At 33.8% G+C, this 26,138-nt stretch overlaps 1 protein-coding gene across 1 annotated transcript in view; it reads left to right on the forward strand.

Moving 5' to 3' along the window:
- The window catches only part of FAM135A (family with sequence similarity 135 member A), a 40,816-nt gene extending 18,618 nt beyond the window's left edge, over positions 1-22,198 (forward strand). The window contains exons 10-21 of the mRNA XM_015825321.1: positions 3,130-3,185; positions 3,993-4,148; positions 5,384-5,457; positions 6,253-6,407; positions 6,962-9,203; positions 10,581-10,741; positions 11,590-11,681; positions 13,383-13,480; positions 16,020-16,171; positions 17,493-17,603; positions 18,497-18,610; positions 19,777-22,198. Coding sequence (XP_015680807.1) covers positions 3,130-3,185; positions 3,993-4,148; positions 5,384-5,457; positions 6,253-6,407; positions 6,962-9,203; positions 10,581-10,741; positions 11,590-11,681; positions 13,383-13,480; positions 16,020-16,171; positions 17,493-17,603; positions 18,497-18,610; positions 19,777-19,982 — 3,617 coding nt within the window. The 3' untranslated portion in view covers positions 19,983-22,198. The remainder of the gene's footprint in view (positions 1-3,129; positions 3,186-3,992; positions 4,149-5,383; positions 5,458-6,252; positions 6,408-6,961; positions 9,204-10,580; positions 10,742-11,589; positions 11,682-13,382; positions 13,481-16,019; positions 16,172-17,492; positions 17,604-18,496; positions 18,611-19,776) is intronic.
- Positions 22,199-26,138: the final 3,940 nt, after the last annotated feature.

Raw genomic sequence — 26,138 nt, forward strand, 5'->3', positions numbered from 1 at the left:
TGGCTCTAGCTGTTTTAAAAATAAAATAATTCTTCAGCAATTTCTTCAATTTGTATCATATGTTCTTTAACAATAGCATCTGGGGCAAACTAATGACATCAAAATGACAACGCATGCTGTGACAGCACCATCCAAATGCCCTAATGACATACTTGCATCCTGACATCTTACATAAATCACATGCATTTGCATGTCGATGTCACACAGATTTCATTATCTTTCCCCATTCCTCTGCAGCTGTTGGTGCTCCTTAGCCTTGTTGCCTGGAGGACTTCCTAATATTTTGATACCATCACCCTTGCCTCAGTTGTTGTATCTTAAAGGAATTCACATGCCTATTGAAGAAAACGTACAACTGTAAATTATTAATTCCACATGATTTGTAATATGGATTGTGGCCCTGTTGATTCATAGCTTAAAACGAGCCCATTCCTCCATATTTCACACATAATACATGCTCCATACTTTTGTCTTGAAATTATTACCTTAAAACATATGCTAAATACATAGCATAATTTACTAGTGTAGAAAATACATACTATTTTCAAGGAGCTGTCCAGCTTAATCAATGGCAACTTAACAATGGCTAAGGTGTTTGCCTAGAAACCAGGAAAGGCATGAAAGCTAGCCAGGTCACTTTGGGCCAGTCATGCTTTCCCAGGAGAAAATAGGAGGCTGGATTGTTAGGTATCTTTGCTGCCTTGAGTTATATATAAGAAAGGTGGGATAAAAATCTAATAAGAAGAACAAACAAAGCAACAGCTTAAGTGCACTTTTTCCGGTTTTCTTAAACAGACAGACGCACAACTGAATCCAGTGAAGAATCACCAGTACCACATTGTGTTGACTTGAACACAGTCTATGAAAAGCCTGACAGCAACATAAATACACTTCTCAGGCTGTTGGTTGGAGGGTTTTCTCCAATGTTTAATTTAATGTTCATTTTCCCAATTGGCAATCTACCAGAAAGTGCACAACACATTACATTACAAACAGTAGCAACTTCCCCACAGCAAATAATTAAAAAAAAATTAAAGCTACTTATCATGTAGGCAGCAATATTCGATGGCACTGGCTCACACTAAATGACCCTTTACTCCCTCTTTTATCTCACTCAAGTCAATGTCAACAATGTAAACCTGCTCTTGTTTTTTGGTTAACGCAGACTCTAAGCTTCATCACTTGGGGAAATTTACAGAAAACACAAGGCAATTATGAGACATCTAAATATTTAAAACATTTTGTTCTGTGCTTGTGACAAAAATTCTGGATTTTGGGAAAATTTGGTCCGAGCTCTGAATGGTAAAAGACTTGCTTCAAGTTCAGATCTTTCTGCCCATTCCTGGAACTTACAAATTGAGTGAGTTTGTGTAAACATTTAGTTGAGCCTACAAAACTCTTCATATCCTGGGCCAAAAGAAAGGAATGCTAATTTCAGAAAAATGAAAAGAACTTTCTTTTGTTCCTCCCAGGGACCCCTCCCAGGGTCAATTTCCCAACATTTAGCAGTTAGGGGCACTTTTAGCTGAATGCAGTGGTGGTACCTTCAATAGAATAGTAAGCCTTGGAAAAATAGGTTCTCTCCTATGCAAACTACTACCTTATCCTCAAATTATACTTTATATTTGTGGGAGAATCTCCAGAGCATTCTTGACAACAAAATGCTAATAAAATCCCTCCTAGGTTGCAATTCTAATTGATCCATAAAACTTTTGATTTGAAATTTAAATAACTACCCTAAAAAAACTTGCTGGTTTTGGAAAGTTAGTTCACATCATTTTTAACAAAATCAAAGCTTATACTCTTATATTTCTTATCCTATTTTAAAGGCATTTTTATGCATACTTTTTTAAATTTTATGTAAACTAATACAGGGGTTGGGTGGGAATGATGTAAGTTTTAAGATAAGAGTCTTCAAGTCAAGCTTGACTCCCAGTGATTTTATGAATTGATCTGCAATTCCCAATACTGCCTACAGCCTTGGTATATCCAGGAGTTCTTCAATCCAGATACTAACCATATCTAGCCCTGTATAGTTTCTAAAATTGGTCATCTTAATGCCAGTTACGCAATTTTAAAAGATGGTTGTGAGAATTTTTGGTTAGAAAAAGATATAAGTTATAATTCATTTGAGAACAAATACATCTACAGTATAATTAATCTGAAAGATGTCTTAGTAGATTTAAATTGAGGTCAGACATCTTTATCAATGAGGCTAATCAATTATTTTTAAAAACTTAGCAATTAACTTTACCTATATGAAAACACTTTACAATTCCTGTATTTTTTTTCACTTGATTCAGTCACTTAGGTGTCTTGATTTATGAGTGTAACAACTTGCAACCAGAAATCTGGTCTCAGTTGTGATCATAAGTCAAGGACCCCCTGTAAGTGATTTTTATTCTGAATAAATTTAATTTAATAGCTTCTGTCTTGAGTTACATGAACAGAATGGGCTCCAGCAGAGACAGTTGCTGACCAAAGTGGAGCAACCATTTTTGCCAATTCCTTCTGTCAAACTACTGCCTATATAGTTTAAGGCAGTTGTCTTAAGGAAGAAGGAACAAATTTTCAGTAAAAAAAAAAAAAGAGAGAGAGAATCCTAACCTACTTCTTTATTATATCCAGGGCATATGATGAATGAAATTCCAAAATAATGTTTGTTAATCTTTTCTATTAGCCTCCATGTATATTCCTTATTTTCCAATCCAGTTTTTGACATTTTTAAAATACAACTCCATTTAGATTTTCAGTACACGTTCTTCCGAACTTATTTTTCTAGTGATAATTTTCATGAGCTCATGACTGTATCAATCTTAATAAAATGTCAACATTTCATCTTAATGCATTGTACAGTGTTGCCTTTTAAAATATATAATCAAAAGAGGCCTAAAGGAAAAATCTATATCATAATGTGTTTAATATTTAAAAAACATAATTATCAATGAAAATACTGCAGGAAGAAGGGTCACTTTAGGAATTATTAAATTTCATATGATATTTGTAATATTTTAAAGGTGTCAAGATAAATTCCTTGTTTTTTATATCTGTAATGCATTCAATTAGCTTGTATTTTAAATATTATTTAGAACTTAGGAATATTAATTTTACATATACTGGTCTTTTCAGAGAACGTAGATGTAGATGTAGAAGCACGCCTTTTGGAACTCTGTGAAGAAATAAAGGTATTGTCCCCTAATCAGCATATGTCCAGCTTCTAAAACCCACTGATAACTAGGAAGAAGAGGGTGTTCAAAACAGATATCAGCAACACTGGGAAAAAAGGAAAAGGCAAATGTTAAAAGTAAAAGTACAACATTATAATGCATTTTACAAACCTAGTTAATCATCACTGATAGGGTATTCAGAGAAGCACAAAATTTACCAAAGAGAACACTTAAAGTTATTAAAGGCATAGAACTCTTTCTTTTTGAAGAAAGATGATAATATATTCAGGACTGATTAATTTAAGAAAAAAGATAATGGTATACAATTAACAACTTCTACCAATTGTAGAGTGGCACATAGAAGAGAGAATGGGAAATGTCTTGTGTGCTGGGGAGGTAGCTTGTTTAGCTGTGTACAGATGATATGGTGGTAATCATAAGCTCTAAAAGGGGATTCAGAAAATTATCAGAGATTATTAGGCTTTATTGCTAAGTGGAAATAGTGTTCATAGGAATCCATGAGCAACAATGTAGAGAGAGGTTTATTGTCTCCTTGCCCATTCCCTTGGATTTCAGAAGTTTCATCTGATTAGTCACTATTGAAAATGAATTCCTAGATGCAGTCTCTTTCACAGATGATTCTTAATGTAGAAATTACTGGAGATGTTGAAAGTACATATTATTGTAATTCAAACAAAGACAAGAGTTAATTATATATAAAAAAGTTTCAGTGTGGGCACTTGGAAAAAAAATTATTATATAAGTTTTCAGATATTAGCCATTCTACTTCTAGGATTATAGACTTGTTGGTTTCTATTGGTGCAGAAAATGGAAAATCCTGATGAACTGGCAGAACTTATAAACATGAATCTTGCACAGTTGTGTTCTCTCTTGATGGCTTTATGGGGACAATTTCTGGAATCTGTTAACTTCCAAGAAGATGTCATTGCACTATTATCACAAGAACATCATATAATGCGTGTATGTATTTATTTTTTGTGTTACAATTCATAAAAGTAAAATCATATATTTTTAGCTCTGTTCTATTAAAGCTGAATGTTAAAATATATCAGTCCAGCTCTTTAAACTGTTATCTCAAGTTTATAAATTACTTTCTAAAAGGTTAAAGTTAACAGTGGATTAAAGCTACTAAAATTGTGTAAAGCTACTATTTAACTTTATAAATATCTACTATATTGATAATATTGATAATTAATTCTTAACCACTAAGTTTTCTGGCTAACTAAAATTAAAAAACATAAACCTTAGAAAATACCATATATAAAGATTGGCAGCACTTTATAATCAACCTAAATTCATCTGTAATCTGAATAATATTGGAACTAAGTATTGATCAAGTTAAATTAGATGTTTTAACGTTCTTTCACTTATCCTACAGATCTTTTAAATTTGTAGATCTTGATTCAATATAAATGAATTCTAATGGCATCTGAGTCAGCTACTTTGACTAAGCAGTGAATTGCACTATAAAGTTCTTGCACAATATATGAATAATTCATTTTAACTGCTAACAAAAGGAGACAGGATAAGAAGCAGGAGACTAAAGATGTACTTACAGGTTAACGGAATAGCTAAATTAATATAGTACAGGGACTAAATTAATATGGTACAGGGAAATATAAACTGATCTTCAATAAATAAATCAATTTCAGATGCATAAAAGTCCTGTGGAGGAGTTTGTATTTTTTATATATGGATATTTATGATGTTTGTAACTGTACTGAGAAATCCTAGGATGTTGAATTTAGATGACTAAGAATAATGGATAATATTTTGTTAAATAAAACTATGAATAAACATTTTCAGACTGGAGACATTGAGTAGAATGTATAGCCTTTAAATGTAAACCAATTATTTCTCTTTGAATGCTCCCCTATTACATATATCTCTGGTTGACAGTAAAGAAAAAGCTAACAGCCAAATAGTGCTTATTTTTTAAAAATCCCTATAGGTTTATACATAAGTAATACTATATTGCAGTAAGGTGTTACCTCATAAACTTCAGATTGAAAAAGTTTATTTTAGTTCATAGGATTGCTACAAAGCTTGATCTGAGTTACCTCAGTATTCTATATATCTGACTTTTTTTAAAAAAAATTAAACTATTATTTTTAAATGATGATATAAGTACACTTTGTGTGTTTTTTTAGGAAAAATAAAGCAAATTCAAAGCATATTATCTCAAAACGTTTTAGGTACGCAGATTTTCTGAAGCTTTTTTTTGTTTTGAACATCCTCGGGAGGCAGCCCTTGCATATCAAGAGCTTCAGTAAGTAACTTTAAAAAGAAATGATTAAATCAGAATTCATAAATTTCTTGTCTTTTTGTTCTGTATTGATTTAAATTAATTCTGTAATATATAAAATAGTATAACATATTCTGTAATGTGTATTTTCAGGGTTCTTATATTAGTGGCTTTTATTAAATGCTACAGTATCTTATATTATTGGAGTCTTCTGTGAACAGTGGTGGGAAGCAATTCTTTTGGTCCAGTTCCCCTTTCTTCCTATAGTGCCCTGCTCCTGATGTATGGAAATTCTTCCAGATTCAGGGATAGGGAGTAAACTGACAGAAGATAAGGCCAATCTATGTTCACTCTTTTCCTGTCTTGGAACTCTCCATTGGGTCAAATAGCCTTCCCTAGAAAAAGAAGCAACTAAATTTAGTAGATTCTGAGTAGTAATATTAAGCATCATTCTCAATCAGTGATGTAATGAGAGATTGTTAGGATCAATTTCTCAAGTCTCTCCTTGGATAAGTGGCAAAATAAAATATGTGGTTTACAGTATCTAAGCTGTGAGTTCAAAAAGTGTACCCACCAAGAAATACATGAATGACATTGTGCTTAACTGCTGCCATTTCTGTTGGTGATGCAGATAGATTTCCTTCATAAAATGTAATACAGTTCTGTTGAATATGATTTTCATAAGTAATGCAACACATTTGCAAAATACTGGATTTTGATTAGTGTTCCCGATTTAATGAATACACCAATACAATTAATTGCACTATAAGTTACATGTTTACTTTTTGTGACAACTTTAACATAAATGGTATCTTTCAGTGCCCAGAGTTACCTTCAGATGTGTACTGCAATAAAAAGCACTTCCTTCTGTAGTTCTCTCCCACCTCTCCCAATTGAATGCAGTGAATTAGATGGAGATCTGAATTCCTTACCTATAATCTTTGAAGATCGGTATCTAGATTCTGTCATTGAAGGTAATTCAAAAATGTTGGATTTAACTTTGCTGGAATTAAATAAAATTTTGACTTTTTATCTAGCAAGATTCTTATTGAAAGCAAGGATTGAATACATACATACACACACACACACACACACACACATATATATATATACACAGAGAGAGAGAGAATTGCAGGGAGAAGATAGGCATCTATAATCTTAATTGGCATTTGAAAAAGTCACATGCCACACGTTTCCATTGCTTTGTTTTATAACTTGATATCAGAGAATTTGCTAAAGATCTATAATTTCAAAGTACCTTATATATTTTATGTACAAATAATCCTGGGTTCATTACATTGCATCTAGATTAAATCAGAAAAGCTTTCTGCTTTTGGTTAGATAGAATATTCTAATATGATAATGAAGTCATAAACAATCTGACTTTCCCTTAAAGGTACCTGATCTTGAAAGAATTGCTTCTTTAATATATATTTGAAATCTTTACAATTATACAGTAAAATGTATTGCTATTAGTTTCATGAGCTTATTCTAATTTTTTTTTAATATTTTATCTTTTAATGAAAAGATGTGGATGTTCCCTGGCTAACTATTCAGCCAAAGTCTGATTCCAAGAAACCAGATAAACAAGATACTGAAGAAAATTTCACAACTACGTTATTGAGTCCAGAGTTGAAAAATAAGCATTTGATTGTCTCAGAAAGTGAAAAGCAGTTTACAAAGTCTACAAAAGGAAAATGTGAAGATATAAACAAGTCCAAAGTTAAGGTTACCAAATTAATAAAAACAATTAAACCTGAAAATCCAAAAAAAGTAGTAAAACAAAATTCTAAAGATTCTGTTGTCCTAGTAGGCTATAAATGTTTGAAAACAGCAGCACCAGAGGACATTGTCAAGTGTTTTGAAGGAACATCTTCATGCAGCCAGAAAGAAGGACTGGATGTTGCTGTTGGTGAATATGTTTGTGATGCAAAAACCTCCCCACAACAAGTTGGTCAAAAAGAATTTAAAGTTGAACAAAAAATTACTAAACTAGAAAGGAGTGAGGAAAGCATGCATGCTTCTGTCACCTCTCCCTGTGCAAATTCAATCAGTTTGGGTAAATTTTGTATCTCCCCCACTGCAATTGAGGATAGTCATGAGGATAGCAGCTTGACATCCAGAACTGTTGCTGACAATTATATTAGTGCCTCCGGAGTTACAAAAATAGAAGTGAAACCATACTGTAGGAAATCACATGGAGGAGATAAAGTATTTGTTCGAATTGGATCACAGGCAGAAGATTTACCAGAGAAAGCGTTAGCAGAACTTACATTTGAAGGTTCAGAATCAGAAAAGAGATCTAAATCAGAAGAGGAACTAACATTTGAAAAGAAAGTTGTGCAAGAAACAGACTTCCAACATGCTGAGGATTCCTTGGCCAGGGTTACAACTAATCAATCAACAAAAGAAATCCCCACTACAATTTTAAGTGGAGAGACTCTTAAATTGCCTGATGTTAATAATACTTATGCATCATCTAGGTTCTCAGATTCTGGAGTAGAAAGTGAACCAAGTTCTTTTGCAATGCACCCAAGTGCAGATACAGCTTTTGAAACTCCTCAAGGCCAAAGCACATGCAACAGTGAAAAAGCATTTCCTCAACTTGTGCAAAAGCCAGATGTCCTTATTAAAACTCTGATGGAAAGTCACCGTACTGAGAGCACAAGTGCAGTTAGTGAAATACAATCTTCTCTGACGTCTATAAACTCTCTCCCTTCTGATGATGATCTTTCTCCTGAGGAAAATTCAAAGATATCTATTTTGCACGAATGCCAGTTAAGGGACAGCAAAACTGTATTAGACTTGGGAGCCATTGATTTGACCAAATGTGATGATACCGATGAGCCTGATATTTTGCCACCTCACTGTATAACGTACTTTGAACAATCAGATAATGAAACTACATGTTTGCCTTCCTTGATCTCAAAAATCAAGGATCCTCAACAGCTAGTTTGGGATGAAGATACGTCTACAGCTATGAGCACTCACAGCCCACAATTTAATTTAGACAATACATTTGAAGATTCCCAAAGATTAGAGAAAGACTTTTACACTGTAGGAAAATCAAATGAAATTCCTTCGGGAGTGGTTTATCTGGGAAACTCCTGTGTTGTTTCAGGTTCCGTAAGTTCCTGTGCTGATAGTGTGAGAAAGACAAGTGAAAGAAATATTGATGAAACGTTAGAGCAAAAAGAAGTGATTGATAAGTTATTCATTACAAAAAATCAAAATCTTACAGACTTGAATGTCCCCTTGTCAGAAGGTAGTACTGATATACTAAAGCAAGGACTTGTTGAAAACTACTTTGGCTATCAGAATAGTACCGAGATTTCCAATGTACATTCTATGGACAGCCGCAATCTTGTTAGCCCTCAAAGAGGAACTTTATGTTCTGCTTCCCCACAGGAGGAGGAAGAGGAGGATCAAGATCAAAGCATGGTGGAAAATGGTTATTTTGAGGAAGCAGAAGATGGTCTTTTGTACAAAACTATAAATGACTCTCTTGAGAACTTTGATCTAACCAGTGAAAGAGATTTAAGAATAGAAAGTTTATCTAATGAACTTTTGGGAAATGAGACACATACAGCTCCATTATACAAGCCAGATAGTTTGATTTTTCCTCCACTCGTGAAAGGATATCCAAGTAGCAATTTATGGTCTACACAGGACAAATCCAGTTCTTTTTCCAAGCAGTCCAGTAACACATCCTGTAGTGCAATCTTATCTGTTCCCTGGTATGAATATTCTCCCAAATCACAAATGCTAGCGTAAGTGGATGTTTTATTATTTGTTTTGATGTCCTAAAGTTGATGTTTTGATTTTGATTTGTAAGATTCCATGAACCTGAATGGAGTTGATGACATATATATTCATTTACTCACTCAAACAGTCAATGCTTTAAAAAATAATGGACCAGAAGAGATTTTAAAAAGATGCAATTTTTTGAGTTGTAATTCACAAATAGAAATTGCATATTGTTTCTGATTGTTGCTATTTTCTTTATTTTGCTTGGTCAGGAATTAGGATTATTTCTTTATTAAAATAGTAAGCATTTTCCCATTTGTTCATAAGGACTATGACTGATGCACCTATAACAACTGGGAAAGCAGAATTTACCTACAGTTTACCAGTTTGGTGGATAGAACTAGGATATGCTAAAATCACAAACTTAAGCATTTCCTAGAAGAACCTACATATTTTATTGTATGCAGACAATGTAACCTTTTTAAAAAATGTGCTTGTATGTGTATAAAGGAAGGTTGAATTCTTGTTTTTTAAAGGGGTGAAGTTGTTTCCAGTTACTGAGTAAGATTAGTTACTGGGGTTGCAGTTTTTCCCAATTATGGGTAAAACTGGATGGCTGGTAAGATATATATGAATATCTATTTTGAAATTGTATGCCTTGGTTTATGTTGGAAATGATATAGGGAAATTGGGATAGCCTGACAGGGAGCCAGCACAGGTGAAGGTTAAGAAATACAGCTTCTCTTAAATACAGTATATGCAAAGAGATTGGTAGTTTGTTGTTGTTAATTATTATTATTCGTTGCACAGATTGGATTTGGCATTTTTATTCACCTATTTAGTTCTTCCCAAGGGCTTGAGATAGGCAAATTTTAATGTTTGATTGTGTTACAATTATTAAACATAGAAACAGAAAACTGAGGGCAGAAAAAGACCTAGTCCATCAAATCTGTCCTTTGAGATTTTTGCTTCCTTTTTAAATTACGTGTTTTTTATTTTTTTATTTTTAAAATTTCTACAAGTAGATAGTTGCTTCAGTATAAAGTTATACATAGCTCTGTGACCTAAAATACAGCTGAATTGCTAAGAAGGTTGGGTTCAAATGCAGGTTGATGTTCAGTAATCTTGTGAAGGTACTGAATATTTTATTAAATACAGCAGAATGCTTTTGCAAGTGTTATTATCTGAAGCACACGTAACTGAAAAACGTAAACAGAGATTTAGGACATAAATTCTCTGTGTAAATTTTTCAAAAATTAAGATCTATGAGTTTTACTGAGAAATCTAATGCTGGTTTTCCAGTGGCCTGTGTATTTAATGAATGTACAGAAGTTAAACACCTACAATTTTCTTGTTTTAATTTGCAAACCTGAATGTAAAAAAAGATCTATTAATTATAGATTCCTTCACGCTAAAGAAGAATTGAAGCAACTTCAGCTTCCTGGATTCATGTACAGTGATGTTTCCAGTCTAGCATCTTCCTTACCTTATTTCAGCACAGAAGAAGAAGAAAATTCAGAAGATGGAATACATCTCATTATCTGTGTGCATGGCCTAGATGGTATGCTGTGGCAGCTGACAGTAAATTAATAAATATTTGAAATGCTGGATTTCAAATTAAGTTTAAATATGAGAATGTTTAGTCCGCATAGTACAAAACATAAGCAAATCCCTAATTAATAGTAATTAAACCAAAATGCTAATTTGAAAATAGTCAAATTAGCATTTCCATCTAGTTATTGCTAATTAGGAAACTGCTTATGTTTGATACTGTCCTTGCATTACATAAAATACCAAATATTTTCTTTTTAAATAAACACATGCAGTTATCTAAATTTCTTGTTCTTAGCATATTGTTTAATGCAGTAAATAATCTAGGTAATGCAGTGTTAATAAAACAAGGCAGCTGTCAAAATATTTATGGAAAGTCATTGTCATAAAATGTTATTAAAACTCATTGTGCATGTTCTATTTTAGGTTCCTTGAGTATTTAGTTGAACAGGAAAATGATACAAATCAGATAAATGAGCAAATAATAAGTTTAGCTTTCAAGTGTTGATATTTTAAATGCATGTTTGTGCCATACGCTATGTAGCAATTATTAACTGAAACAAAGCACAGTGTTCAGTTCCATTTACTACCACAAAACCCTTTTTGGAGCAAAGAATACTTTTTGATGAGGAGCTACTTTATTAAAACTCTCAATTAAAAGAAAATATTTCTGTTTTCAATATAAACAAATGGAAAATGTTGTCTTTTAATTCATAGAATTTTAACTGTAATGTGAGTCTCAAACCCAATGAACTTCGATTAACATTTCTACATCATTAGATATAATTGTTTTAATTTAAATGTGTTGTTTCCTGGCAAGTAAATCTTTCTAATATCTGAAATTTTCCTTTATTTTAGGTAATAGTGCAGATTTAAGATTAGTAAAAACTTATATTGAACTTGGTCTTCCTGGAAGTCGAATAGATTTTCTGATGTCTGAGAGAAATCAGGTAGTAGCACCCAAGAGATTATTGATTAATGTATAATACCTAAGCTAGAGATACCTTGTTTAAATTAGTTTATATGTGAATCTTGCTGGATGACCTCTCCCGGTGATCTCATACAAATACTGAGGAGGGATGAAAGACCTGAGCCCGGAGATACCCTGCATTACAAGGTTCCACTCCCATTTCCAGCTGGAACTGACCACTGAGAAAGGAAACAGTGCCCCCAACCCCCAAACCCAGTTCAGAAGGATACATGGTGGTATCAAAAGCAGCCAAGAAATTCAGGCAGGATAGGACATATACACCAACTTTCCATCAGCATCTTAGTGCTGTATCCTGGTCTGAACCCTGACTGAAAAAGCTCCGGTATCCCACATTCCTACAACAGGCTGGCTAGAAGTTGTACTTTGCCACATTTTTGAGTGTCAGAATCTTTACTTTTTGGCAATACAATCGTTTGGCTGGTATCAAGTTATTTCTAATTTGCTTTTTAAACCTCAAATATTAAATAAGCCATGGTCAGCTATGGCTTGTTTAACCTTGTCCCAAAAGTGTTTTTTAAGAGGCAACTGGACTTTCTTGTTTGTCTTTGAAGATGTTTCACTTCTCATCCAAGAAGCATCTACAGCTCTGACTGGATGGTGGGGAATGTAAGGATTTATATTCCTTGCACACAGCTGGTCATTTGCATTCTTTTAGAGAGTCGCTGAGGCCACTTGGAGGTTTATCTGTGTCCTCGGTCACCTGAGTAGTGCAAATCGGTGTGGAGCCTTCTATTTTCTATCTCCACTCTACAACACAGTCCTTTCAGCAATTCCAAGAAGGCTCCACACCGATTTGCACTACTCAGGTGACCCTGAGGACACACATAAACCTCCAAGTGGCCTCAACGACTCTCTAAAAGAATGCAAATGGCCAGCTGTGTGCAAGGAATATAAGTCTTTCCATTTCCCACTATCCAGTCAGAGCTGAAGAAGCTTCTTGGATGAGAAGCAAAACGTTATCAAAGGAAAAAACCAAGAAAGTTTGAAAAAACCAAGAAAGTTTGAAAAAAAGCACCTTTGGGACAACCATGACCTGGATAACTGAGAATCACCATAGACACTTATTTAATCTTGAATTGTTGAATAAACTAAGTTTGCCTAATATTATGGTTTGTGTAGTTACACATGTTATGTCTTCCAGGCTTTAGTCTTTAAAGCAGTTATAATGGTTCTGATGTATATTGTGGTTTAGTTTGGTTTCATTCAGTTCATTCCACCCTACTTTGGTGCTACCTGGCAACAGATCAACTCTTGGTGGCTTACAATATTAGAAGAAAATATAAAAAGATAATAAAAGATAATGAAACAAGGGACATAACAAGCAGGAATCAACAGAACGGCAATCCAAACAAATCACATCAAAAATACAAAATATGACGAATGCTTCTAACATGGGGGTTCCATCTCCCAAGGCTTGGGAAAGCAGCAAAATCTTTTAAGGCTTATGAAATGGTGTCAGGGTGGGAGTAGTCATGATCTCAAGACTTTTTGTCTTACTGTTGTTTTCGTCTGTCTATTGTAAAGCTTTCTTGGGAATTAACACTGTTAAAAAAACACTGTTGTTTTTTTATTGTTCTTTTCCATATTCCTATTATTTGCTATGGATGCATGTTTATCACAAAACAGTTTTGTATAAGAACCCTGAAATTTTTCCCCACAGAATGACACATTTGCTGATTTTGATTCAATGACAGATCGCCTTTTGGATGAAATAATCCAATATATTCAAATTTACAATCTAACAATTTCAAAAATCAGGTAATTTATTTTGTTGTAGAATAAATAATGCCAACTTGAAATGTAGCCGTAATTGTGGATTTTTTTAAAATTGAACTATGATTAACAAATGTTATACTAAATAGCATAAATACAGGATGCATGATGCAAAAAATATACAGGCATCTTTGACTTGTAATCATTTGTTTAGTGATTATTCGAAGTTACAATGGCACTGAAAAAAGTGACTTATGACCATTTTTCACACTTATAACCAGTGCAGCATCCCCATGGTCACATGATCAGAATTCATGTTTGGCAACTGACTCATATTTATCATGGTTGCAGTGTCCTGAGGTCATGTGATCATCTTTCGCGACCTTCTGATAAGCAAAGTCAATGGTGAAATGAGATACACTTAACAATGTTATTAACAACTGCAGTGATTCACTTAACAACAGTGGCAAGCAGGGCTGTAAAATGGGGCAAAACTCATTTAACTGTCTTGCTTAGCAGCAAAAAATTTGGTTCAATTGTGGTCGTAATTCGAGGACTACTTGTAGAAAATACAAAAAGTCTACTAAATGTTAAGTAAAGAGGCAGGTATTATATGTATACAAATTTACTACAAGTAGTCCTTGACTTACAGAAGTTCATTTAGTGACTGTTCAAAGTTACAACGGCACTGAAAAAGTGACTTGTGACCATTTTTCACAGTTACAGCCTTTGTAGCATCCCCATGATCATGTGATCAAAATTCAGATGCTTGGCAACTAGTTCATACTTATGACCGTTGCCGTGTCCCAAGGTCATGTGATCACCTTTTGCAACCTTTTGACGAGCAAAATCAATGGGGAAGTCAAATTCACTTAACAACCGGGTTACTAACTTATCAACTGCAGTGATTCACTTAGCAACTATAGCAAGAAAGATGTAAAATGGGGCAAAACTCACTTATCAAATGTCTAACTTAACAGAAATTTTGGGCTCAATTGTGGTCGTAAGTCGAGGACTACCTGTATATATATGTAAAATATTGAGATAAACCATCCAAATTTAACAGAATTTTAATCCCTGTCTCTGATGTTTCATTATTTTAATTTTGATTTTTTTTTCTAATGGAGCAATTGAAGAGGCCTTTTTTATTCATTTCTCAATTTTATGTTACCTAGAGCTCCGACTGTTATTATTTTAGTTGCTGATAATTGTGGATTTTCTAAAATTAAATGGCATTAAGAAGAATTTACTATACTAACAGTTATCTAGTAGATTGTATCCACATCTTTAAAAATACTTCTGGATTGCAATTTAGAGGTTTCAAAACATTTTGAATTATTACCAGTGTACTAAAAGTGGCTAACTTCAAAATACTTGGAATGTGGTTTGCAGAGTGCAATATTTTTACTTCAGAATGTTTTGAACATCTCTACTACATTGCTGGCCCACCAAGTACTGGAGATCTTGTCCCCCTGCTAGTGGATTCCTCAGGACCTTGAGCAACCTGTATACAACTCCTTTCTGGCCTTCCTTGGCTGTTGGGAGTCTCTGAAAAGGTCTTTCAGGAGTGAAAATCAAAATGTTAGATTCCTTAGATATGCCAGCTTTTTTTATTTTATCCTGGATTGAAAAGATGCACTAGGTTTTGGCTTAGTTACAAAAATGGGCCTGCTTGTGAAGCTATATTTCATTCTACAATAAGTCAATATTATTTTTTTTGTCAACAATGATTTTTAAACAGTGATTATAATTTTAGATCCATTTAATTTTTTTAGATTCATTTAGCATTTTTTTCTGGATGATAGTAAGTCACTACAAGGAAGATTTTATTTCAAAAAGCGAGTCTAAAATTTCTAAATATGTAAAGATCAATTGAAATCGGGGCACATTCTTTCATAAAAAGAAGGAAAAAGCATTGTGTACCTTTCATGAATACCAAATGAAGCTTAGGATCACTAAAAATTAAATGTGTTGAACAAGGTTAGGCAGTTTCTGTGTCACTTACAACTTATTGCTCAAGTCCTTCCCAAACAAAGTTCCATAGTGTGTAATGGAAACTACAGAAGCGAAATAGAGGAATGAGAGAAATGAATAGAGTATGGTGGAAAATTGAAAACCAGTGATACCCAAAACATGCTTTGCCTTAACATTTTTATTCATAATCCTTTATTGATGGTGATTTTGATAATCATAGTGAAAACCCTTTCATGGATTGCATGATTGTTTAGGCATGTGCAGAAAGCCTAATATTTACAGTACTGCAAAACAAAGCGGAGAGCCAGTTTGGTGTGTTGGTTAAGGCTAGAAACTGGGAGATTGTGAGTTCTAGCCCCACCTTAGGCAGAAAGCCAGCTGGGTGACCTTGGGCCAGCTATTTTCTCTCACAAGTAGGAAAGAGACAGTGGCAAACCAGTGTTGAAAAACCTTGCCAAGAAGACTTCAGGGACTTAACAAGGCAGTCTCCAAGATTTGGACACAATTAAACAGACAAACAGAAGTTAAAGTGCAAGGTTTCAGTTGATAATGTTTAAAAATAAAATATTTTTCCAAATCTCACACTCTTTTTTTTTTCTTTTTTGTTCAGTTTTATTGGACACTCACTGGGTAATTTAATAATCCGTTCAGTACTCACAAGACCTAGGTTTAGGTATTACCTCAATAAACTTTATACCTTCCTCTCTCTGTCTGGACCACATCTTGGTACGCTCTACAACAGCAGTGCTCTTGTGAATACAGGTAAAAAAACTAAATTTGATGTCCACTTTAAAGTCTCAGAACTATAAAGAAAGGGTGGCTTATTTTAATCTTTTTAAACTGTGTAATTATTTTGTTCGAATTGTCAAAGTTTGAGCAAGTATTTCTAGTATCCAATAAAATGCACAGGATGCCTCACTATTTAAATACAGAGGGGTATACTGAAGTAAGAAGAAGGAACTAGATATGTTAAAGCACAAGTGCTGTATTTCTCAGCTATTAAGGTCATTGGTTAGGAGTAACATGAATCATTGTTCAAATATCTGGAATATAATATAGAAATTACCTACCTCTGTATTAAATAATCTACAATCTACAATAATATTGAATAAAATTAAGTACTCTAACGTTACTGAATTGATGGAGCTAAAACATTTCATTTCAATATTCATGTTTCTGTATGAGCTTTGTATGCTAAGTGGGATTTATATATATATATAAAGCTGATACAGAAACATGATTTTAAAAACTGGTTATATATTATATTATCAGTTTTTAAAATAATGCAAGGGAAAGGGCCAATAAAATCAACACAGGTGTATATAAACAGGTACAAAATAAAGAAAAATGCTGATACATGTGGAATAATTTTTATTTATTTTTTTTTATTTTATTTTTTTTTTACATTTGTATCCCGCCCTTCTCCTTACGGACTCAGGGCGGCTAACATATCGAATAAAAATACAGAAATTACAATAAAGTTTAAAATTAGTTAAAAGGGAAATATTTAAGTCAAATTCAATTAAAAATAGTTAAAACCCCTCTAAGATAAATTTGTTATAAGAAGGAGCAAAAATTAATATGTTATCGCAAAGGGATCACCAGGATCACACTGGTTTCCTGAAAGTCACAGGATTGGTACATGAAGTAGAGCTTCATTGATACATCCTCAAATTTCAGACCATTTTATAGGGGATGAACTGTTTCCTAAAATACTCAGGACCGTTGAACAGCAACACTTTCTAGGAAGTGTTCAGAATAATTGCCATTCTGTTTTGTCAATGAGGATTTGCTTTTAAGGCTACAGACCATATCATTTAATCAGTTGGCTAAAGAACACAAGACTGATGTACAAAAAAATATTAAAATTGTGTTTAGCATATGTATGTCTTCAATAAACATTTTGTCTATTGACATGTGTTCATTTGATATGTGTGCTTATAATTTTAATTCATTCATACTAGCCAAGCAAATAGAGTAGAACCTTTTAGGAATGTATAGAATGAACACTAATTATGAAATTATTTAAAGATTTGTATAATTGTGCTCTGTGTATTCACATGTAGTATATACAAAAATATAGGTCTCTGGTTTATGCAGAAGTGGAAGAAGTCAGGATCTTTGCTACAGTTGACCTGTCGAGATCATTCAGACCCCCGACAAACCTTCTTATACAAACTTAGTAGAAAAGCAGGTAAGTTACATCAACCTCATTAAAAGCATTAACTTTTAATGAATTGTTTTCATTTATACATTATTATGGACAAACTGGAAGAACAAGTGAATGTGATACCAGTGTTCTCAGACATTAAGATTTAAATAGTCTTCCTACAAAATGTCATAGGTCTTCTGTTAATAATATACTATATGATGCTATTTTTTTAAAAAAAAAAGCATAATTATGCTATTGATACAAGGACATGTAGCTCAGTTTCACAAGCACAGTGAAATATTATTTATTGCCAAATATTTCCACTGCTAAAATATTAAATGAAAAAGTGTGGATGAAAGCATAAAATTAAGCCTTGCTACTGTTCTATAAGATGGTAATAGAAGAAATGCTCTTATGTTTAGCCAGGCAAGTATTATAGTTTTTTCTGCAATCTCAAGTTTCACAGAAACTACAGCACCCCCAAAAGCTAAATGAATTCCATTCCAACTATCAGTGGAAATTTAAGAAACGTATTTTACAATTCTTCTATAAATTTGATTAGCAACCATCAAACTATTTTACCACGTATGGTCATATTTTTTTATAAATATCATGAACATATTTGCATACAGTTATATTTCTGGATCTCTACTAACTATATGAATGCAGAATTCTTCAAAGAGCTTTTCCCACAGTTAAAGTTCATAATCTTGGTATTGATGAGTGCCAAAAGAGTATAATTTTCCTTATTCTCCTTCCCTATGTGTTCTTTAGTCGTAGAAAGAGAGTAATGGGATCCTAGCATTTGTTACATCCCTAATATCTATTAATTCAAGGGGTTTTGTTGGAGGGCAGGTGGGCCAGAATTTCTCCAAGCTTGTAACTGTTGATATGTTTGAGTGTGTTCTTAATATTTATAATTGCTGTCTTCACAGGTCTTCAGTATTTCAAAAATGTAATATTAGTAGGATCCCTGCAAGATCGTTACGTCCCTTACCATTCTGCCCGCATTGAGATGTGCAAAACAGCTTTGAAGGATAAACAGACAGGTATTAGCTGAAACATAGATATTTGTGAAACAACAGCTGTTCATCATTTAGAAAATATTCAGGAGAATATGCACTTGAAGCTTGAATAATGTTATACTAGAGCAACAAGTCTCATTTTTTTTCTTATGAGGGAGAGATCAATTTTAATGAATAATATGAGGTAGAAATTACACACAGAGAGTGCCTGGATTATGTAAGATACAAATTCCTATAAAACCTGCACATATCAGATGACACCCTGTTGGCATGTGTACATTTTATTTATATTCTTTATATAGTGCCCATTTTACAATAGCAATTATGGCAATTGTTATTGTAATTTAAACATAAATTTAAAAACCCAAATACAATAATCACACACAGCTTTACACAAATGTGAAAACTCCTATTTGCATACCCTGCTTCTGTAACATTGAATTTGCTAAGCCTGGGGGATGCCTGTATTTAAAAAGCCAGTGCTTTCTGAGTTCCCATATCTGTTTGCCATGGACATTATAGTTAGGACTAAAAACTAACAGACAAACAATGTACCATCTTGGTTCATTAAAAACAGTAAATTTCAAAAGAAATCCTGTGCAATGTTTTGTATGTTTGCCATTAATGAACCCAAATTTATAAAGTAGCTACAAATGTTTACCTTTTTCATTAGTCTCCTTATAACCTCCCCCCCCCCACAGTCTCTTATTCAGATCAGTCATCATATTTCTTTACCTTGGAAGTTAGTTTATGCTTAAAATAATAGTTATTTTAAAAGCATCAGTGGTCTTTCTCTATGTTCATATGTACATGTACAAATCTGCCTTCTATACAACCCTTCTTGTATGCTTGTTCAACTCCTGAAGCCCTGCTTGCTGTCCTTTGACCGAAATGTAGCAAGTATTTGCCAGGTGATCTTTTTGAGTTTTTTTAGGATGGCACTTTATGGGATTTTCTTTTTAGGGACCCTCTTAACTTCTCTGCCAGTACAAACATGGCTTTTAAAGCTAAAGTAAGTATTTCGTGTAGTTGTTGGCTAATTATAGGCTGAGACTTTTTTTGCTTGGAGTTTTATAAATGGGTTTCAACCGATTACATTTAAACATGGTGTTTGTTCTGTTAATTGCATGCTAGAAAGGAAGTACATACAGTGCTTACTTAAATAGGTAATGCAGATTCTTCTTTTACAGGACCAATATATGCTGAAATGATCCAGAATATGCTTCTGCCTGTTCTTCAAAGCAAGGACTGCAATTTAATTCGATACAATGTGCATTGTGCACTGCCAAACACAGCTGATTCTCTCATAGGAAGAGCTGCACACATTGCCGTTTTGGATTCAGACATATTTTTGGAAAAGTTTTTTCTGGTTGCTGCCCTAAAATATTTCCAGTAGGAATAAAAACATTGTAACAGACTTGGTTATTACCTCATTAACAGATAAATAATGTGTGATATTAAACTGTAGTTATCGCGGTATTTTAAGAGATATTTATACTTTTTTATATGGAAGATAATTTATATCATCCATGTGAAGAGCTTTTTTAACATCAACTTTACTTTCTAGGTATGTGGCTGTGCAATATTTTTTAATTTTTTTTTCTATTTTTCTTATTTTGGGTACCTAATTATTTCAGAACAGATTTAAGCACAGTTATGTGCAATTGATGGATTTAGACTGCAAATGTTATATGACTACATTTTTATGTATCTTTAGATGCCAAAAACCCTGAATTTCAATGTCTAAGAAGGTATTAATTTGATAGATCTCTTTAGTACTCTAAAAAGCTGAACTGGAAAACAAAACTGCTGGCTGCTAAAATAACTTATAATGAGTATAGGTTTGTTCAAGACCACTCTTTTGAGTCACCTGTTTATTACATCACTACATTCAAGCTGAACTACTTTTTACAGAAAGCATTACTGAACATACTCTGCCTGTGGAAACTACATTTTTCTACTGATCTCAATAGGATATTAGTTTACATTTTCACCTTTATTACTGGAACATTAGTTTTCATAAGCAAGCAAATAAGGATTTTTGAATGTTGAAATGTGAGCTGCCTTCAAGTGGAGTTTTGCAAAATTTAATAAAATTGCTCTTTATATTGGTTCAGTTCTTCAGTGAACCTTTTACATGGGACTTCATTGTATGTACATTTTTAAAAAAGTAAACATAAATTTCTGCAACACTTTTATGAATGTAAATTTTTAAATATTAAAATTTATTGACAAATTATTGTAAATAGAAATCAGTTGCATCTTAAAATGGAAAAAAATGCTAAATTTTTGTGATAAGTGGTTTTAAAAAAAAAAAAATACCCAAGAATGCGAAAAGTCTTACTGGGGTTGAACAATAGTGAGTTCAATAGTCATCCCTTTTCACCTTTTTTACAGGCCGAATGCTTTTAAAAGGGGAAAAAAATCTTGTCCTTATGCAATTGTAACAAACAGTTTTTCAGAGAATACAGTTTTGTAGTATATCTAATGCATGTTTATTTTTTAGCATTGTGTTATTGTATCTTGTGTTAATAAACTAAAAAAAAGTAGAGAAAGCAAGATTTTGCATTTCCACATCCTGAGGATAATATATAACCTCACATAGAGCTTGATAACAGATTGATTATTACTTAATTTGACAGTTTTTCATTGCAAACTGTCCGTATGTGGTATTGGTTTAAAATCTTGCATTTTCTAATTTGAATAGTGTTTAAGGGTAGTTTAATTCTGTGGACATGCAATGGTTTGCAATCACGTGTTAACTGAATTTTATTGAGCAAGACTTACAAATAATTACTGCTACTTGGCCATTTCACCGATTGCACTAATAGCCCAGTCTGTGGTTATTTCTCAGAAGAAAATCCCTATGAGTTTTAAAGGAGTTATTTTTGAATTAGTTTGACTACAGATACAACAACAATCTTATGAGTGACAATAGTTACTAACAAACATAGATTCACAGAAATACCTAGTTTTTTATGCAATATACAAATCTAAGATTGCAATATTTTTACTGCTTGCTTTTCAAGAGCAATTCTCATTTTGAAAACACTAAAAAAGACTAATCAGGCTTTGGCCTAGTTAATATATAAGAATGGAAAAATAATTTAGAAGCAGTGGAAAGGTCTTAATAATATATGTTAATGAATTCTTGGATATGTTTTTTTCTGCTTGCATTCTTAAAACTAAAAGAATGTACTTAACAAGAGAAAGAAGACAGGAACCAACAATTGACTCATATTCAGTTTTTTTCCATTATATTGTTACTTTTAAATTGATAAATAGATTAATAGTGAGTGTGCGGCTGTAATGGAAAATGTTATTTGCCATGTTTCAAAAGATTAATTAACAATCTGTCAATGTTTTAACATCATGCCTGCAGCTATTACTGTTTTATGACTTGCGACAAAAAAACAAATTTAATATAATTGAAACAATATAGCATGCTGCTTACAAACTGTTATATAAACATGAATACTCTTTGCACTTAACTTTCTAATTAAGTGAGGTAGTTCAGAACTTCCCCTTTTGCCTGTGGCTAACTAAATCTGAAACTTGACTGAAGTATTTGCCTAACTAAGGCTATGATAAATTGTCCAACATTTTTTCAGACTGTTTGTGAAAGAGCTTGAATTTGTGTTATGATTGGTTTTTATTAATTCTAGATACACCTCAGTTTCAGAAATACCAGCTGGTTTGGAGAAGAATGATAAGCTTGTAATGTAATTTATGCTATGTGCCTGGTGGCATCCATAGCAAAATGGATTAACCCTGAATCACAGTATGTGTGCAGTGACATCACATTAATACAGGTAGTCCTTGACTGAACAACACACATGGGATCAGAATTTCCATTGCCTAAGCAGAGCAGTTGTTAGTCACATATGATTTCACAACGTTTTTTTGTCATGGTTCTTAAGTGAATCATGGCAGTTAAGTGAATTGTGTGGTTGTTAAGCAAATCCATCCCCCCATTGACTTTGCTTGTCAGGAGCTAGCTAGGAAGGTCTCCAATGGTGATCACATGACCCCAAAATGCTTCAATCCTTGTAAATATATGCCAGTTGCCAAGTCCCCGAATTTTGATCAAGTGATCGAGGTGCTGCGATAGTTGGAAGTACAAGGACTGGTTCTAAGTCACTTTTTTCAGTGCCATTGTAACTTTGAATTGTTGCTAAATGAATGGTGGTTAGTTGAGGACTCCCGTATTACCCTTATGTACTTGGGTCCCTATGACTGATGCAACATGGGTTGCTATGACTGATGTCCTTGCTCTGCTCCTGGCTTTAGCATGGATATTTTTTTTTTACTCAAAAGTAACTTAGCAAATATATTATTAATATATTTGCATCTGGCATTAAAATATTTTAAATATTTCTATGGGTTTTAAACTTTAATTTAAAAAAAATTAAAATTAAAGTTTTTTAAAAAAAATCTTGTTTAAAAAATTAAATTTAAAATATTTATGCATTTGGACATATGGACTAGGGTGTCCAAATTGAAAATGCTTTATATAAAATGTCATGTTTCAAATTTATTTTCGAATCCTGTAAATAGAGAAGTGATATAAAGAGCTCCAGTCGTTGCAATCTGAACCATCTCCCATGGTTGCTATTAATTTTTTATAAGTGTTCGAATTACTTGGTTCACAGTTAACCATAGGGTTTTTTGTACTTCATTTATGTAGCTTGAATGATCGAGCTTAATTAATATTCCATTGAATTTGCAATTATATTTTCAAGCCACATTCAGTCATTTCGGACTCCAGCGATTGTTATGGATTTCTAACTTTATTTCTGTTTTTTCAGTCTGAACTATTATTCATCCACTGGCTTCCTTTCATAGAATTTTTTTAAACCAGTCTTTCTTATAAAACTAAAAGTTATTCACAAAACCATCAGCAGAAAAAGTCTCAAAAGTTTAAGGAATTTAATAAATTTCTAGTAGCCCACCCAGTATATCCTAGGCATCTATTTAAACAAGATGTTGTTGTATAAGTTCATTCTGATAGGAACTTAAGTCTTAGTCATGCTGTAGATCAGATTTCTATATCAGTAATTTTGTTATAGTCACAGACCAGCATTACAAATAATTTCACATAAAGTGAAATTAAAAGACAAGATAACAAAATTTGGCTACATTGAAAGAGATTACTTCTGATTGATCCAATAACAACAATTGTACACAAAAGATTAATGTTTCCCAAGTTTTTTGTCAGGTGAGGTGTTACGAGATGGGTCCTTGGGTCCTTATAGAACGTACGGTACAGTAGGACGTGAGCTATAGTTTTGATAGCCAGGGACACAGTCTCAGCTCATACGGGGAAAAAATTATATCAGCCCTCCAAGACTGCTTTGGGAAATGCATTGCAGTGTGCTAAAGTTAATGCCCTTCAGAGTTTGGGGACAGTTATACAATGTAGTTATCTCGCTGCTTTGAAAAGGGGTATGACTGCTCAAGGAAACGTTCTTAGAGCAGATTTATCTTGTTGGGCTTCTAGGTCTTTGATACATTGTTTGAATGCACTAAGTGCACACTCATACTCCATCATTAAGAGTGCTGTTTCTATACCATCACAGAATTGAAATGATAGTTTAGAGAAGAAAGTAATGTCACTTAATCCAGAAGCATAAACTTGAGGGGAGTAATGTCACTTAAGTAATGTCACTTAAGTAATGTCACTTAATCCAGAAGCATAAACTTGAGGGGAGGAGGCATTCCCAGTTTTATCATCCCTGAGAATTGGCAGTGTGTTTGAAAAAGTATGTCAAGAAAGACTCATTGTGCTCTGTACTAGCCTTGATCTACCATACTCTACAGAGCTCTTCCCAATCATTCAGCCTTAGATTGAGTATCATGAGTTTAGGTACACTATCAATCCATGTAAGGACCTCAAGAAATAGCTTTCCTCGTAGATAATGGTTAACTGGTCCATCCACATTTCACCATAGTATTCTAGAAGTGAATATAAGATAAAAACTAGTTCTCTTTCTACTCATTCACTTCACACAAAGCCTTCCTGCTCATATCTTTTTACTCAACAATCAGACTTGGTAGTGACTGACAAACATTGTTGCATCATATACTTAAAATATGATTGTCTCTGTTGTACAAACCCATGAAGTCTGTAATTTATGGTTTAGTGTAAATCTAGGCTAACGGATTTAGTAAATTAATCATGGTTTAATTAACCATGAAGTTATGTGAACACAGCCACTGAATGGAGAAAGGTTTCTGATTTAATTTTCACAGAAAGTGTTTAGCCTTATGCCTAATTTTCCCTGGTGGGAAGGTGATTGCTATCCTATTTAATTAATAATAGAGGGATCACTAAGTTCATTTTAGGTATGACTGAGCAATAATTAAACTAGATCTACACAAAAGGCCAATGCTGCTTTGTCTGTGTTTGTTGAAGGGGTGAGTTATGATATATGACGACTTGCAAAGTAATTTACTGTTTCCCAGTCTCCTGCCATATGGTTTGTTTGTTTTTAGGGAATGTGGTCGAAGTAAACATAATAGCACTAGACCAGTGGTTCTCAACCTTTTTAATGCCGCAACCCCCAACCGGTCATAAGTCAAGGACTAAACCAGTCATAAGTCGAGGACTAAACTGGTCGTAAGTCGAGGACTACCCAACCGGTCGTAAGTCGAGGACTTTCCCTGCCCGGGAGCACCGCGCATGCGTGGTTCCACCCCCTGCGCCGGCCGAGGCGTAGCTGGCAAGCGGCAGAGACAGAGCAGGCCAACCACCAGCTGGCCCAGCCCAAGGGAGGTAAGGCACCCGCCGGAAAAGGTGAAAAAAATGGCGGACAGCCTTGCTTGGCGACCCCTGTGAAATGGTCGATCGACCCCAAATGGGGTCGCGACCCATAGGTTGAGAACCGCTGCACTAGACTCTGCTGTTCTAGAGTTTCTTTTTAAAAAATCCCTTGACTTCAACTCTTGGTTGATTGGCATTCAGAAAGTAATTCCATCTGCAAATTGGTAAAGAAAGATGATTCTTCTCAAAGCCAAATCCTTCTGTCTTGGTAAATCTGATGGCCAGGCCACTGAGTCAACATTTCCAGAACTGTATACTTGTTTCATATAACTATCATTCATTGATTCGTTCATGCTTTTACTTAATTGTACAGACAAAATCTGCAATTTCAGAAACAAACATGCTAGCATTTGTGCAGTTTTAAATACAGGTTGTTTTAAGTAAAAGGAGCCCCAAATCTTTGCCAGTATATGTTTTTTTTCCATTCCACCCTGGTTTCAAGAAATGGTCCCTAAAGACTGGCTTCTTTCCAAAACAAAAGCTGCAATGCGCTGAAGGCCAGTTGTTATGCAGTCAGGTCCCCAAATTTAATCTCTCATGTCTCCTGGCAGGACTGACAATAAAGGTAGCCTTAAAAACTGATGTGCTCATGCCAATTTATCTGCATTTGCACAATACACTGGGCCTCAGATTGGGTTACCCTATCACAGTTCAGTCGCACCCTGAATTTGACCATCAACGTAAGACAATATGGTTGCTTAGGTTCTGCATGAGTGAATTCAGCAAACT

This window comes from Protobothrops mucrosquamatus, unplaced genomic scaffold (genome assembly GCF_001527695.2).
Source record: "Protobothrops mucrosquamatus isolate PMUCROS unplaced genomic scaffold, P.Mucros_1.0 scaffold2596, whole genome shotgun sequence".
Taxonomy (NCBI): domain Eukaryota; kingdom Metazoa; phylum Chordata; class Lepidosauria; order Squamata; family Viperidae; genus Protobothrops; species Protobothrops mucrosquamatus.